Source organism: Trematosphaeria pertusa, assembly GCF_010094035.1.
Source record: "Trematosphaeria pertusa strain CBS 122368 unplaced genomic scaffold BU26scaffold_8, whole genome shotgun sequence".
Classification (NCBI taxonomy): Eukaryota; Fungi; Ascomycota; class Dothideomycetes; order Pleosporales; family Trematosphaeriaceae; genus Trematosphaeria; species Trematosphaeria pertusa.
Window position 1 is genome coordinate 575113 of NW_022987219.1, and position 15874 is coordinate 590986.

The window sequence follows — 15874 nt, forward strand, 5'->3', positions numbered from 1 at the left end:
GAGTACTAGCATCAGCAAGAGTAAATGTACCTCAAGCATTTCATCTCCCTGGACGCTCACTATGCGGCACAAGAGCGCGATATGCGCGAGAACACCTGGGGGCCTGAGGGAACCTTACTCGCTGGCTTACCGGTCGGCCGCTCTCACTCTTCCCAAGCAGGTCCAGTGGCGACCTCCATAGCGATGTTAATCCTTACCATCACGACACCACAGTGACCACACACATATGCAGCATACAAGGCCCAAAGCATAGGGATTATGAAATTCTATTCCGACTATCATCTACATCGCCCCAAAAGGTTATCCATCATACTTCGCGTGTCCACCACAGTGTCAGCTATCCATAAAGCCCCTGGACATCAGTCTGCCACACCACGACATATGGAAAAGATACTCATCCACCATACCCGTGCCACCATTACTCTCTGCCAAAAGAAAACCAAAACTGCCATCCACAAACGTATGCGACGGGGCCTCAGGCCACTCTTGTGAGGTATCAAGCTGTGCAAAACCCACCACCCGCCGCCGCCGCTGCTGTTGTCAGTCGGAAAGCCCACCCATAGCATGGTTGCCGTGGACCGAAGAAACCGAAGGACCGTCTATAGTACATGCAGGAATAAAGAAAGTGAAGGCCCAACTCGGTAAGATGGAGAAGGGTGATGGCCGCTCACATCCAGTTAAGGAGTAAGCAGTCAAGGGGGAAAGGGGAACGCGGGGACCAGCCGATATCCATATCATCTCGATGTCTCCCAGTGTTGCTGTCTCGCAGGCGCCGAGAACTGAAGAGATCGAGACGAGAGGATCGAGTGAAGAGGAAAAGCCGCAATTTGGAAGTAGCTGCAGAAAAACTTTTGGGGTCGTGAAGCCATCCGCCGGGGAAGAGATAACACCGTGAACCGTGCGCCGTTCGCCGTTGGGAGATCATCGAACAGTCATCATCAGGGAGCCGAGCCAGAGGTGATCAGGACGAGAGTCCTACTCCGCGCCAGCTGTGAGAGTTTAAGCCTTGTCTTCTTTGGACTCATCCTTGGAAGCATCTTTCTCGCCCTCACCCTCTTTGTTCTTGACATATTCGTCATAGACATTCATAGCCTCCTCGACCTTGGCACGCAGAGCGGACTCGTCGGTGGTACTGTTATTGTCAGCATGCATAACTGAAAAGAGACGAGGTGGATTCTCACAGGTTGATCAACTCGGCATTGTCCATCTCCAGAAGCATACCGGTGATCTTACCAGCCAACTCGGGCTGCATCTCGTGAATCTTGGGGTACAGGGCCTCACCCAGCATCTGCTTCTGTTGACCAGCAGGAGCAGCGCTCAAGGCAGTCATGTCAACGCCTGAAGGAACAGGCACGCCAGGGCGGTTACCTTGAGGGAAGGCTCCCACGGGCGGCTGACCGGGACGTCCTTGAGGCATGGCACCGCGACCAGCGCCGCCTTGCGGAGGGAAGGACTGTCCACCGCGAATTCCAGGGACGCCCGCCATCTGTGCCGGCATGCCAGGAATAGGAGCCATCGGACCGCGAGAGCCAGCACCGCGACCACCCATGGCAGCCTGCTGAGCAGCCTGGGCCAGCTGCAGATACTGCGGGTTCATGTAGGGACCGGGGAATGCACCTGGGGCCATACCGGGCGGCATGTACATTGGGGGCATCTGCTGGGCACTCGGGCCGCCACGTCCGCCTTGTTGGCCGGGCATGCCGCCGGCGAAGCCAGCGCCACGGCCGCCCTGTTGACCAGGAATGGCGCCAGCGAATGGCATCTGTCCGCGGCCCGGAGGGTACATCATCGGCTGCTGGCCAGGAGCAATGAACATCTGAGGAATACCTCCGAACTGCTGCTGCTGTTGCTGTTGCATCCGGAGCTGGTTGCGGGCCTGGATGGTAGCCTCGAGCTGGTTCTTGCGAACATCCTTGCGCTGGGCAAGGGCGACGTACAGAGGCTTACCGCCAATCATCTTCTGGTTCATCTCGGTGACGGCCTTGGTCGCCTCATCGGGATTGCTGAAGCAGACGAAGCCGAAGCCCTTGCTCTTGCCAAGAATCTTCTTCTCGCCCTTGATGGTGACCTTGGCGCCCTCCTTCTTCTCTTCCTTCTTCTCATCGCCAGAGCCTTCCTTCTTCTCCTCTTCACCCTCCTTATTTTCCTCCGTCTCGTCCTTCTTCTCTTCGGTGAGGGTCTCGGCGTGGTCGGCGGGCATGGCATCACGCATGACCTTGGCGGAGGTGATGGTGCCGAAGGGAGCGAACATCTCGCGGAGCTTGTCATCATCAACGTCGTCGTCGAGGTTCTTGATGTAGAGGTTCACGCCCTGATACTTGGACTGCTTCTCAAGGCGAGCGGCTTCGTACTGCTTGCGTAGCTCCTCCTCACGCTCATGCTTCTTCTGGGCACGACCGACATACAGCTTCTGCCCGTGGAAATCGGAGTCGTTGAGAGCGTCAACAGCGGCGGCAGCATCATCGTGCTTGACATAGTTGACGAAACCAAAGCCGCGGCTCTTGCCCTGATCGTCGCGCGCGAGAGAGGCAGATGTTATCTGACCAAACTTCTCGAAGAGGTCGCGGAACTCGTCATCAGTGGCCTCGAGATCGACGTTCTTGACATAGATGTTGGTGAAGTTCGCCTTCATCTCTTCGAACTTGCTCATGCGCTCCTTCTTCGGGATGTGGTGGCCGACGAACACCTTCTTCTCGTTCAGCAGCATGCCATTGACGTGCTTGATGGCGTTGTTAGCAGCCTCAGCGGTCTCGTAGTGGACGAAGCCATAGCCCTTGGAGTTTCCCATCTCATCCTGCGCGACCTTGCAGCTCAAGATGTTACCAAAAGCGGCGAAGGTGTCGTGCAAGGCCTTGTTGTCAATGGCGTGATCCAGGTTCTTGATGAAGACGTTGCCCTGGCCGGTCTTGCGCAGGGCCGGGTCGCGCTGGGACCACATGATGCGGCACGGCTTGCCCTTGATGACAGTATAGTTGAGCTCCTCGAGTGCCTTCTCGCCATCCTCCGAGCTGTTGTAGTTAACATAGGCGTATCCGAGCGAGCGGCGGGTGACGGCATCGCGGCAGACACGAATCGAGGCAACCTGGCCGATGGAGGAGAACAGCTCGAAGAGCATGGCCTCGGTGACGGAGGGGTCGAGCTCGCCGACGTAGAGCGACGCGGAGTTGGGATGGGCCTGGGTGGCAGAGGCGGGGGTCGCGACGTCGCCCTGGGCAGCGCCAACATTGGTGTTGATGGTGGTGCCGTTGGCGGCGTCAGGAGCGCCGTCCTGGACGGGAGAGGCGGAGTTGGCGACTTCAGAAGACATCTTGTTTATCTTACGGGAGTGTCAGTCGAGCGGTCAAAATTTTGTGGGCAGGAGCAGGGTTGCAGCGGGCAGGCGCGCTCGCTTCGAAAAAAGTTTGGGGGCTCACCTGGGGCTACTAACAAGTTGCGGCGAAGATAGGTGCTGTATATAACAGAGTGGATAGTGTCCAAGAGAACGAACAGGCAGGCGCGCTGGATCCCTTCTACTCGCGGAGCGGGAGATTGAAGGAGGGAGGTTGCTGGGGGGAGCAAGCGACTGGGAAGGTTGACGGGTGGGTTAGCGGGGGTCGTCCGGACGGATTTTTTTGTTGTTTTCTGGATTTTTTTGTGGCTTTTCTGTTATGAGATGGTCCCAGAGGAACCGGGGCGGGGAGAAGCTGGTGGGTGTAGTTGGTGTTGAGCGTTTGGGGTTGAGGATATGGCGGAGGGCAGGTCCTTAAAGGCTGCGTGGAAGATTTCTGAGAGGGTCTGTGCGCCACCACGCTAAGCTCGCTTGGGGCGGTCGGTGAATGAAGGAGGCTTCCCTGTGCTGAGCGAAAGGCAGTCAAAGGGGCGAACAGAGGCAGTGGCGTCAAACACTACATTGTGTGATGACCGCTGGTTCAATTTTGCTAGGCAGCGTCGTTCGAAGGAGTGCTTCGAGTCCTAGAAAGCGGCCTCGCCCGCATCGCGACTGCCCAGATCTCGCGCCGGCGAGTCCATCTGAGATCTGGAGAGAGATGTAGCAGGTGCGACACGCGGATGCCTTCACCTCGAGAAAGGGCATCTCTCTAAACATAGAAGCATCTCGACATTCGTCAACCTCACTCGACAAAGCAGCGTAGAATATCATCGCAGCGACGGCAACCGCCACCAAACCCAGGCATTTCTCATTCGTCTACGTATCCAAACAGTTTCAACCATCTTTCCCAAAAGATTAAAAATGGGTATCTGTGCTCAAACGCGGGAAAATGCAAACCATGCAAACCATGCTGATCCCAATGCTAACTCCTTATGCGCTCAAGACGGTCATTCCTTCAGGCTGTCGTCCCATCCACCCTGCTCCACCAGGAACTTCTCCACCCTCGTCTTGCACTCATACAGTCCGTTGCCGAGCGCTTCATCCCACTGGCACTCTACGAGACCGACCTTTTCTTTGAGATCGTCGGTCAGCCTCCGCTCTTCATCCTGCCTGATAGCCTTCATTTCGTGATCAACGCTCTCCATGTCTTCGCCCTCGAGGATCCGTTGGGTCTCTAGCAGTCGTGAACCAGCAGTCATAACGCCAGTCTTGACTTCATGCAGGAGGCAGAGTAAGTTTGTCTGCGATTCGATGAACTGGTATGCCGAGCGTCCTGCATGCGCAAGAAGGGTGTAAAGGTACTGCATCGGAAAGTCGTGGTAGGACGGGTTCTCCTCATACTCTTGCGGCGGAATCAATACGTCGAAGCCACGCAGCTGTTGAGGTACTTTTTGCACAACGGTGAGCAGACCAGGCGCAATGTCCCAGAATGCCGACAGCTGTGCCTCCACGCCCCGGCTGACGTTTTGCTCGATGACGTTCATGAAGTCCTCGTATCGCTTTAGGATCTCCTTCTCCCATGTGACCTTCCTGTCTTGAGCGTCGCGGCGGAAGAAAGCGATAGCTTCTTTGACCTTTTGGTCGTTCTTTGTCTGGACGTAGGGCAAGACAATAATGTCTTTGTACAGGTCGTTGCGTTCGTCCTCCAGCTCGAACATCTCTTTGTGTAGCTGTTCGCGGGCTTCGAATAGCCACTTCAGTAGAGTCAGCATCTCCAATAACTCCGGCTGCTCATCACCCTCCTCTTGTGTCTGATTGGGGTTGAGCTCCTGCGCATCCTGGCAGAGACGCCCCTTGAGGTGCTCAATCGAAGCAGAGATCTTCGTGATGCGTTCACAAAACAGGGCGTGTAGAGGGTTGGCGACCTCCGTTTGGAAAGTATCGAAGATGTTTTGGACAAGTTCCTGCGCCCGTTGCTGTTCGCGAGTCTCAAAGTCTGCATCCGCCTTCGCGGCATCTGCGTAAGACATGACACCATTTCGTACATTGTCCTGTATATTGAAGCGGAGCTGCGCCCTGCGATCTGACAAGCATGTGCTTTCTTGCTCTTTCCTTGTATTCGTCTTCGCATGGAATCGATCCTTTGTCGTCTTGACTTCCTCTAGGTCCGACAAGTTACGTAGGTTGCTACGTATTGAAGCCAGGTCGGGATGGTTGTTGTTCACAGCGGGGTAATGCCGCGGGTAAGCAGGTGGTAGGGTCACAAGCCTGGAAACGTCTAATTTGCGCGGGTCCGATGTCGTGCTGGCAGAGCTAGGATAATAGGCTTGTGGTTGCTTTGTTGGCGTTTCCTCGTGAAGCCCGACCTTCTCCGCGGGGTATTCATCAGGGCCATATGCTGGCTGGGTGCTCGATCCAGCACGGGATCCTGGTGACGCGTCTCCCGCCCATTGCAAGCTCTCGCGGGCTTCCTTCGGCAAGCCCATGTACTTGGACTCTCGCTTACTCCGTTCTAACCTTCTGCTGCCGATACCAGAAGATCCACCATCATTGCTAGCTTCCCACCAACGACTTGCCGACCGACCACGCGAGTCTTCTTCATCCGGTACTGTGCTCATGGCCATGCTGGGAATGGGTGAAAGGACAGGCTGGTAGTTGTTCCAAGTCGCATCCCGTGGCCTCTGACTTGTCGCGCTAGAAGGCGAGGCCGGCTCTGTATGAGGGGTAAAATTGGCTACAGAAGACGCAGGGCTGGCAGCGGTAGTGGGAACGGAGTTGGAGAACCGGGTATCGGGAGACCCCCCAGTAGTAGAGGCCTGGGATCTTCTGCCACTCGGGTCAGCAGAAGCACCTTGACCACCTGGTGTAGTCGATCTTCGCCCGGTGCTGGAATGTGACCGCCACAAGTCTCTCGTCAGTTCTAGAATATCGCCCGCCATAGAATCAAAAGCAGCGGAATAGCGGTCTCGCCGCAGCCTTGACTCAGCGACGATGAACTCGGCAAAAAGCTCTAACTTGTCCTGATCTGTTTGAGCAGCCACCTCTTTCTCGATGAACTGAAGATGGCGTTCTATCGCTGCTTGAGCAAACACATTACGTTCGGCCGGTCTCGGTGTGCTAGAAAGGGATTGCTCGGGCCTAGAGTCCGAGAGAGCAGACGTCTGCGATGTCGATCGATCTCGGGCCCCTGAGCTGTTAGTCAGGGCTGAACCACGGTCCTCGCCATGATGACGTATAGGTGGAGTAGGAAGAGCTTTAGGAGGAAATGACGTTGGAAGCTTCTGACTGTGACGATGATCAAAACTATCCGTACCTGGGGAGAAAGGCGGCGTCGGGGCGGAGCCGGATGCAACTCTTCGATAAGAGTCGGTGCGGGGAGTAGAGGTGGAAGAACCAGGCTCTTCGGCGAGCAGCGCGTTTCTAGGCGAGCGAATAACTCCTCCACCGCTGCGAGGCGTGTGCTTGGTGACCGCTCCACGCCTTGTAAGGCCACCTTCCGGGCTTCCCAAAACCAGATCTGCAGGCTTGGTGGCAGCCGCCTCCATATCTTGAGCCCATGGGTTGTTGCTAGGTTCAGCACGTTCACGAGCGGCACGACTCTCGCTCCGACGTTCACGGATTCCCCGAGCGCTCTCATCCCGCTGCGGATTGCGGTACAGGGTACTATTCGACTGCGATGTCGATGCAGTTGGTCCGGACGCAATGGAGACATTTTCACCCTCTGCAGCATGAATGGACTGCTCCGGCACCTGAATGGTTTGCGGGCTGGTGTCTATCTGGAGCCCTCGAGCAGCAGGAGATTTTGATCGATTGCGTGCTTGCTCCTCTTCCCAACCAAAGGGAGTTGGAGGAATTGGGGTCAAAGCGGGCTGGCCCGGTCGACGGGTTGGTGGGGCAGGCAGAATCACGGTCTGTCGATTCGCATTTGCATCCATCCCACGTCCCAGGCTCTGAGATCTTGAACCAGTTGGAGGAGGACCAGGAGGGGGAGGGGGCAAGGGCATGCCTGACTCCCAAGTAGCCTGCGCAGGAGTCGGCGAGTTGTCGACTGGTGTCCGAGACTCTGAATCAAGCATCCCAGTTGATGCGGCTCGCCGAGCGCCCGGTGGTCGGACAGGCGAATGCGTCTCTGGGCTCCATCGCCGCTCCTGAAAGGCAGAAGACATGAAACTACAAAGATTAGCTTGTGAAGATGCTCGGAATACGGGACACCTACTGCTGAGAAGCACGCGGACCAACAATACCCGGCGATGCTGGGGCACGCTGGATGGCTTCGGTCGTGCAGATGCGTAACGCCTCAATATTGCTTGGCCCAGGACTTTCATTGCTCCTGTTCCGGAACGATGACAGACTAAACTTGGAAGCCAGTTTCTCGCGCGACGTTGAACGTTTCCCAGGAGGCGGCGGTGGAAACTGAGGGTTCGACGTTATGCTCGATGCGCTCGGAGGGGCGATAATGGACGACGGCCGACTGTGGAAACCTGATACCGGTCTCGACCTAGACGAGGGGGAAGGGACATATTCGGCTGGATGCGAGGTCGGGGGGGGAGGTGGAGGTGGGTTCGGGGTGAAAGCAGCACCGGACATGTGCGGCGACGAACCCAGGTTCTGCGATATGTTCTGGTTCTGCCCTGGGGAGTAGGGAGGGGGAGGGGAAGGCATCGTTGCTGGAAGATAGTTAGTCTACTTTGGATCCCATTGAGCCAGCATTTATGCCAATTGAAGATCTGAACCCGGTCGGGACGAAAGAACATGATGGGCAAAAAGAATGCCTCAATTACCTTCCATTCCCGTAACATCACCTGGCCGACTCGTTGCTACCGGCGTGTGCGTCGCCGAGTGGGGGACATACTGCCCGCTCACCGGCCCGCTGCGACTCCATTGCTGAGGATTGTACGGGACCGAGGGGGTATGCCTCATTGCCATCGGGGAGGAGGGCACCGGAGAGGCAGTATACGGCGACGAGGGCGGGGGCGCGTAGGGCGAGAAGGGCACGCTTAAGGTCGACGCGCTCGCAGGTGTTTGGCCATGCAGATAGGAGCCTCCGTGCGGCAATGCCAGGGCGGTCGTTATGATGGGAGGTTGCACAGCGATGCGCCTGAGCGGAGACGTCTGCTGTGCCTGCGTCTGGCCTGGGCGCGGCGAGGGCGGGGCTAGCGGTGGTGGAGGAGGCGGAGGGAAAGGGAGAGGAGAGCGCGGGACGGCGTAGTCATGCTCAGACATGCTCGTGGTTCGGGAGGGAGCAGACTATGATACGATAAGGCTTGACGCCGAAGCCTCCAGCGGCTCCAGCGACCGGCGCGACGAATCCACTGTCGCGGCCTGGAGGTGTGACGGCTCGGATGATGTGCACGGCGGAAATAGTTTGTCACCTTCTGGGGCACACGGGACCCGCAAAAGCAACGAGGAGGGCCGGGGCGCGCTGCAGTTCCCGGCTCATGCTGTGGGCGCGGGAGAGGAAAAGTTGCAGGAGTGATGGCGAGACGGGCGCGCACAAAGTGTCGATTCGCTGCTGCTCGCCCAGCGTGGAGTTGATCCGGGCTGGAGGATTGACGGCCGGGGCAGCGACCTCAGGGCCGCCTAGCCTGTTCCGCCGCAGGTCTGGAGATGCGTGCCTTAGTGCGCGGTGGGCCAGCGAATAACGGGCGCGACCAAGCAGTGACGGGCAGGGCCACGCTGCAGCACCCCGGCCTGATCTGGGAGCTCGGCGGCTAAGAATACCACTACTGTACTGCTCGGTGCTCCAGCGCTCCCCTACCCGACGCGAACAGCCAGAGCCCCCGCGTGCAGCTGTCTCGCAATATAAACCCCAGCCAGCCTACAAACTTCCGCCGCATTTTCATCTACAAACGCAACTCGTGACTCGCGTTATCCCCGGTCGCCGACAAGAAAACTATATTCCCTCAGATGCGGCGAGTCCAAGAGGGCAGCCAGACTGTCTAGGCGGTGGTGGTGGAGTGGGCCGATAGTGTGCACACCCCACAGCATATAAATAGCAGATCGCCGAATGGAACTACTGTATGGGACCACGCGAATTATTTCGCCGGGTGGGGAGACTAACAGCGGGAGGAATGATCGGTTGGTTGGAATGAATAATAATACTCCGCACGCAGTGGTGGACTGATGGTAGTCTGTGTTGGACTGTGGAGTTAGTTCCAAAGATATCACCACGACTAAGGCATGATAGCTGTTGTTGGAGGTGCGGGAAGGGAGTAGATTCGAGACCGCGGGGCTTACATCGGTAGCGGGGACGCGTCGTGAGTAAGCCGAGAGGAACGCGCACGTTCATCATCGGTGACGCCTCAAGTGTCGACCTGGCTGGACACTGAGACATGGCATTGCATTCCGGTAATCAGGCGGAAGGATCGAGACGTGCCGGGAAACAGAGAAGCTTGGCGCCCTGCATACCTTCATCTCACGTCCTGTTCGCCGCCGCCATGAGGAGCAGCTATCCAGCCAATGCTGAATCAGAGCAACACTAATAGCACTCTACGTGCCATATCGACCTACCCGCCCTCACATCCAGGTAGTCCGGAATCCAGAGTATCCGTTTCATATTTGGTAGCGTACAATATAGACAACCCCGGCGCCCTATATCCGAAGCCTTAAGAATTCGCGGACGTCCTCACTTGTCTCCTATTGATAGAATCCTCCGAGAGTGCGACATTGATCTACTTCTGGTGCTTCTTGTGGAACTCAATCACCTTCTCGACCTCGCCCTGGCTGCCCATGAAAATACCGCTCCGGTCGTGGATGTGTTCGGGCACGACTTCCAGCATGCGGCGCATGTGACTGTCGACGGCGAGACCACCAGCTAGAACTAAATTAGCAACTGAGATTCCACGGTACAGAAGAGCGAGACCTACCATTCTCAAAAACCATGGCCATGGGCGCACACTCGTACAAGATCCGCAGCTTTCCCTTTGGACTCTTCTTATCCGCCGGATACGCAAAGATGCCACCATACAGCAACGTCCGGTACGCATCCGCCACCATGGACCCGATATATCGCGCGCTGTACGGCTTGCCGCCCTCGCTGGGGTACTTGAGGCTGTTGACGTACTCCTTGACCGGCTCCTCCCAGTACAAGCTGTTACCCTCATTGACCGAGTAGATGGCCCGCGTCTTCGGGATCCGCATGTTCGGGTGCGTGAGGATGAACTCGCCAAAGTTGTTATCCAGCGTAAAGCCATTGACCTGGCCGCCCTTCATCGTGATGACAAGCTGCGACGATGCACCGTACATGGTGAAACCCGAGGCTACCATCTCCGTTCCTGACTTCAGGATATCCTCCTTTGTGCCCTTCGCATCATCAGAAAGCTTGAATATAGAGAAGATGGTTCCGACAGAAACACCGGCGTCGAGGTTGGAAGAGCCGTCGATCGGGTCACAGGCTACGGCGTATCGGGCGCTCGGGTGCTCATTGAAGATGATGCATTCGTCCTCTTCTTCGGAGACGAGGAGCCGGACGCGGGCACAAGAGCGCATAGCAGAGATGAAGAAATCATTGCCGATTACATCGAGCTTCTTTTGGTCATCGCCAGTCGCGTTGCTGGCGCCCGCCAGGCCAGTAAGCTATCCACAGTAAGCCATCTGTACTGCGTCTAGAGAGGGTTTGTCGCACGCACATTGATCAACGTCGACCGTCGGATGTAGTATGCGATGCTCTTGAAGGCAAACTGGAGGGCGTGGCACAATAGCCTGCGAAGCTTGCGGGTTAGCTGTTGCTCGATCTCTCTACTATTGCGCATGGCACGTACGTGAAGTCTCCTGTGGCTTCCTTGTGCTTTGCCTGCTCCTCTGTGAGGAAGCGCGTCAAGGTGACGATCTCAGTATTGATTGCTTCCTTCCCCACTGCTCCAGCCTCGCCGCTGGCGTTGCCGTTCATCGTGTCTATGCAACCGTGAATGAAGCTCAAAGGGGTGTCAACGCAGGCTCAAAGAAGCGAATAACGAAGCAAGGAGGGTAGTGGCAAGTCACAATTGCAGAAGAAGAGACGCGGCTGTATTATGGACCAAGGTATGGGTGCAGGTGGCTAGAATCGGACACGCGGAGGAGCTGTCGGTATTTGTTTGCGAATGTCAGTGGTTGGATGGCAGGCCCTCGGCACTGGCATTGAGCGTCACCAGCGGCTTCCAGCGGGCGGCTTTTGGGGGCGTGTAGAAGAGAGGAGCTGAGGATGCCTGACTCAAGATCATGCGGTGGTGCGGCAGCCATTCTCTATGCTGCGTGCTTGGTCAACATGCTTTGTTGCTGCTTGTGAAGACGCCGAGACAATGACGATAGAGGGGCCTCATTGTGGTGCGGGGCGCCTTTTCCTGGGGCGCTTCCCGACATCCTCCGAGCCGCGGAATAATCGAGATGGCACGTTCCACCCTACGCAACCAAAAAATATGCATTCACCGTCATTGCAAGGTGAAGTTGTAGCATTCCTTTGACGTTTCACAGATGTGGAATGGCAGAGAACACGAGAAGCTAGAAAACCAAGTCGCTGCATCTCGCAATGAAAGGGCATACTGTTCCGATACCACAACAGCTGCCGGAAGGGATGGCCGCAGAAACGCTCGCAGAAAGTTTATCCGGCAATTCTTTTGGTCGCCGAAGGTCTGGATCGGTTGATAGGGATGGCTGTTCAAGCTCGGCAACCTCCCACCGAAGCCCACGCGACACCTCGAACGTCTTGCAGGCACAGCTGGTCACAGAACACGAGGACAACTTTTATACTACACTCCAGACCGTATACATACACTCCTTATCATGCAAATGTACAAAACCGACCCTGATTCCCCGTGCGATCCAAGAAAACGCGGACCGCCCAAACAACTACGTACCAGAATAATCTGGGGAGTAGGGCAATGCAAGAATATCAAGAAGCTTCCACAGCTCATTCCCCGTCTATCCTACAGACCACATGTCTTTACTCTCCCTTCAGCTTATCTTGCTTGACGGTAAAGGCCATCTGCAAGAGATCCTTCTCCTCCTTCTGGTGCGCCGCCTTCAGACCCGTGGCCACTGACGCGCTTGGACTCCGGCCTGCATACATGACGTGTCTCCTGTTATGATGCTCCGTCTGGTTAAGGAGCGTCTCAATTCTGGGTTGTGTGAAGCTCCATGCACCGGCATTCAATGGCTCCTCCTGGCACCAGATGATGTTCTGTGCGTTCGGATACGAGTCCAGGTTCTCCCTGAGCTGTTGCCACGGGAAAGGATGCAACTGCTCGATGCGCGTGATCGCGACATCCTTGAGTTCGCGGGCTTGACGTTCCTTGACAAGGGTAGCGTACACTTGACCCGTGCAAATAATCACACGCTTGATCTCGTCGTGCGAGCCAATATCGCCGGTCTGGTGTGCGGGATCGGGAACCACCCACTGGAAGTGAGAGTCGCCAGTAAACTCTTCAATGTCCGAGCGCGCCATTGGGTGACGCAGGAGATTTTTCGAGAAGAAGAGGATGAGCGGTTTGCGGAACTGTCGGTTCATCTGTCGTCGCAGGATATGGAACATGTTGGACGGCTTTGTGAGATAGGCGACCTGCATATTGCAGTCCTGGTGCTGGCGATCGAGCTTGTCGGGTGATGGGAACACACGCGGGTCTTCGTTGCAAAGCTGTAGGTAGCGCTCCATGCGTCCAGACGAATGCTCTGGGCCTTGACCATCGTAACCGTGGGGCAAGCTCATGACGAGGCCTGATCGCTGGAGCCACTTGGTTTCACCAGAGGCAATGAACTGATCGATGATACATTGGGCGTTGTTAGCAAAGTCGCCAAACTGCGCCTCCCACATTACAAGAGCGTTCGGAGAGGAGAGCGAGTATCCGTATTCAAAGCCGAGCCTGGCAATGGTTAGCATGGACCATCATAGGCCGCGGCGATCTGACTTACACTCCGAACTCGCTGAGCGAGGAATTAGAAATAACAAAGGTAGCTTGATCATCGCTGAGATGCTGCAGGGGCGTGTGCGTCTTCTCTGTCTCCTGGTCATGGAGCACTGCATGACGCTGCGAGAAGGTGCCACGCTCAACGTCCTGTCCCGACACGCGCACGTGGTGGCCCTCCATACAGAGAGTGCCAAAAGCCAGGGCTTCCGCAGTGGCCATGTCGATGTTCTTGCCTTCTACAACAGTCTTGGTGCGACCCGCAAGAATACGCTTCAGATTACGGTGCACGGTGAAGTCCTTGGGCGGATTACCGATGGCCTCAGCAATGTGCGTTAGAGTAGACTGCTCAACGGCGGTTGGCAGATGGGGAAGGACTTCGGTCGCAAGCTCCTTGGGCGATTTGAATCCGTTCCAGGCAGAGGTAAGCCACTCCTTGGCCGTAGGCTGGTAGTCTTTGCTGCGGTTGAAGCTCTCATCGAGCATGCCCCACACCCAAGCCTTGTGCTCTTCAATGTCCTCCTTAGTGAAGGTCTTTTCCTCCAATAGCTTCTTGACGTAGATGTCCAGTGCGGGGGGGTGTTCCGAGATCTTCTTGTACATTAACGGCTGGGTGAAGAAGGGCTGGTCGGTCTCATTGTGGCCCTGCTTTCGGTAGCACACCATGTCGATGACAACATCCTTCTTGAACTCGGCACGGAAATCGGCTGCGAGCTGACAAACGAAGTTGAACGCTTCTACGTCGTCTCCGTTGACATGGAAGACCGGGGCATCAATGGCCTTGGCAATATCTGAGCAGTAGGGAGTGGATCGAGCGAAGCGGGGATCTGTCGTGAAACCAATCTGGTTGTTCACGATGAGGTGGATAGTTCCGCCAGTATGGTAGCTAGGGAGAGAGTAGAAGCCCATGGTCTCGTACACTACACCCTGACCAGCAAAGGCGGCATCTCCGTGCAAGAGCACACCCATGGCAGTGCGAGCTTCTTGCTCATCGTTGTTGTAGTGCAGGATGGCTCGGGTCTTGCCTAGCACGACTGGGTCTTCGGCTTCCAAGTGCGACGGATTGGCAACTAGGGACAGCTGCACACGCTTGCCAGAGGGGGTCGGGCGCTCGAAGTTCATACCCAAGTGGTACTTGACGTCACCAGAACCCTCATCGCCCGGCTCAGCGGTTCCGGCGAATTCGCTGAAAATGGACTCGTTCGGTTTCCTGACGACGTTGCTAAGCACGTTGAGACGTCCACGATGCGGCATGCCAATCACAATGTCCTTGACGCCATAGTCGACGCTTCGGTCGATCAGCGCCTTCATGCCGGGAATCAGGCTCTCGCCGCCCTCGAGACCGAAACGCTTGTCATTCGGATATTTGGTGGCCAAAAATGCCTCGAAATTGGTGCCCCAGATCAGGCGGTCCAGGATACGCCGCTTCTCGTCGACCGAGTACTTGTAGGGCTGGGGGATCTCGATGCGCTCACGCAGCCAGTCGCACTGCTCCCTGTCTGGAATGTGAATGTACTCGACGCCATACGATCCGCAGTACAGGCGCTCGCAGGCGTCAATGATTTCCTTCAGTTTCATGCTCTTGCGGTTCTCTGTCTTGAAGCGGGGCAGGATACCGGGGCCAAGCTCAAACTCCTGCTCCAAATCCTTGTCGCTAAAATTGTAGTGCGATAGCTCTAGCTCACGGGGCTTGTTATATCCAAATTGGTGTGCTTCGGTGCGGATGCCCAGCGGGTCAATCTTCGCCTTGTGGTGCCCTCGGGCCTGGTACGCGCGGACAAGCAGCTGTACCTTCAGATGGTTCATAACGTCGGAGCCCTCTCCCACGCCCATTCCGAGCCCAGGTCTAATGTCCGGGCCCAGTCCGCCGTGGGGGGCGGGTACAATGGTCGGTGGCGGCTGAAAGGCTTGCGAGACGGGCATGTCTCCGGACTCCATGTTGCGGAAGTAGACCTGCCATGAGTAGTGCACGCTCGACGGGTCACGCTTCCACTGCATGTACATCTCGTCGACATAATTGGCCGTGTTGCCTTGGAGGAACGAGTCGTTGGGGTCCTGTCGCAGACGAGTTAGCCATGGCGGCAAAAAGTGTGAATGCAGGAGATGGGGACTCACAACGCCCTTGTCTGTGTCCTCGGCAGCGAGGGCGTACTTGCGCCGCTGCTGGCGCTGGGCGGACAGCGCAAGCGGCCTGCGACTTGCGGTGATGGCGGCCCTCGACGGCGCGGCGGCAGCTGTCGAGAAGCTTGCTCGCGCCGCGCAGCTCTGGAGCTGGCGGGTGCAGCGTAGCGAAACGCGCAACATGGTGAATTAGGAGCGGGCTGATGGAGCGGCCGCAATCGATGGCATTAAAGCGATAGAGAGGGGCAGAAGAAACTTCTGTAAGCCGTGTGCAGAAGAAGAGGCCAGGAGGACACAAGCATGCGCTCAGAGGCGGATGCTTCGGTTCTAGCGGGTGTGGCTAGTGCCTTTGCGCCGAAGGGCAGCGCGCTGACTCGCCGGCGGAAATGCCTCAAACACTTTGCTCTGCAGAACACGTCCAGGATGGCAATAATGTTTTCTTGTCTCTATCTGGCCCCAATTTGAGGGCATTAGCTGCTGCGTAGCGACTGTCCACAGGACTCTGCTGCGGTGGACGAGGCCTGGTGATGGGAAGGTGCATACATCACGATTGCGGAGGTCCAGCGGTGGT

The 15874-nt window shown here is 56.7% G+C and overlaps 5 protein-coding genes across 5 annotated transcripts; all 5 read right to left on the bottom strand.

Annotated features, from left to right (window-relative positions):
- Window positions 1-579: 579 nt before the first annotated feature.
- BU26DRAFT_325460 (uncharacterized protein) lies at window positions 580-1051 on the bottom strand. The gene has a single exon (XM_033822114.1). The coding sequence runs from the start codon at window positions 923-925 to the stop codon at window positions 668-670; it is 258 nt and encodes an 85-aa protein (XP_033683003.1). The 5' UTR covers window positions 926-1051; the 3' UTR covers window positions 580-667.
- BU26DRAFT_565419 (Polyadenylate-binding protein, cytoplasmic and nuclear) lies at window positions 1000-3307 on the bottom strand (the record flags this gene model as incomplete). The annotated part of the gene is made up of 2 exons (XM_033833396.1): window positions 1000-1132; window positions 1182-3307. The coding sequence occupies 2 exons, from the start codon at window positions 3305-3307 to the stop codon at window positions 1000-1002; spliced, it is 2259 nt and encodes a 752-aa protein (XP_033683004.1).
- A 1007-nt stretch (window positions 3308-4314) lies between these two features.
- BU26DRAFT_428422 (uncharacterized protein) lies at window positions 4315-8530 on the bottom strand (the record flags this gene model as incomplete). Its single annotated transcript, XM_033823783.1, has 3 exons — window positions 4315-7477; window positions 7524-7974; window positions 8089-8530. 3 exons carry the CDS (start codon window positions 8528-8530, stop codon window positions 4315-4317), a joined length of 4056 nt encoding a protein of 1351 aa, XP_033683005.1.
- Window positions 8531-9809: 1279 nt separating this feature from the next.
- On the bottom strand, window positions 9810-11362 carry BU26DRAFT_325498 (fructose-1,6-bisphosphatase). Its single transcript, XM_033822115.1, has 4 exons — window positions 11068-11362; window positions 10936-11008; window positions 10174-10882; window positions 9810-10121 (listed from the first exon to the last, which is right to left on the bottom strand). Exons 1-4 carry the CDS (start codon window positions 11193-11195, stop codon window positions 9979-9981), a joined length of 1053 nt encoding a protein of 350 aa, XP_033683006.1. The 5' UTR covers window positions 11196-11362; the 3' UTR covers window positions 9810-9978.
- A 499-nt stretch (window positions 11363-11861) lies between these two features.
- On the bottom strand, window positions 11862-15820 carry BU26DRAFT_458058 (2-oxoglutarate dehydrogenase, E1 component). The gene is made up of 3 exons (XM_033824964.1): window positions 15298-15820; window positions 13190-15237; window positions 11862-13140 (listed from the first exon to the last, which is right to left on the bottom strand). Exons 1-3 carry the CDS (start codon window positions 15484-15486, stop codon window positions 12225-12227), a joined length of 3153 nt encoding a protein of 1050 aa, XP_033683007.1. The 5' UTR covers window positions 15487-15820; the 3' UTR covers window positions 11862-12224.
- Window positions 15821-15874: the final 54 nt, after the last annotated feature.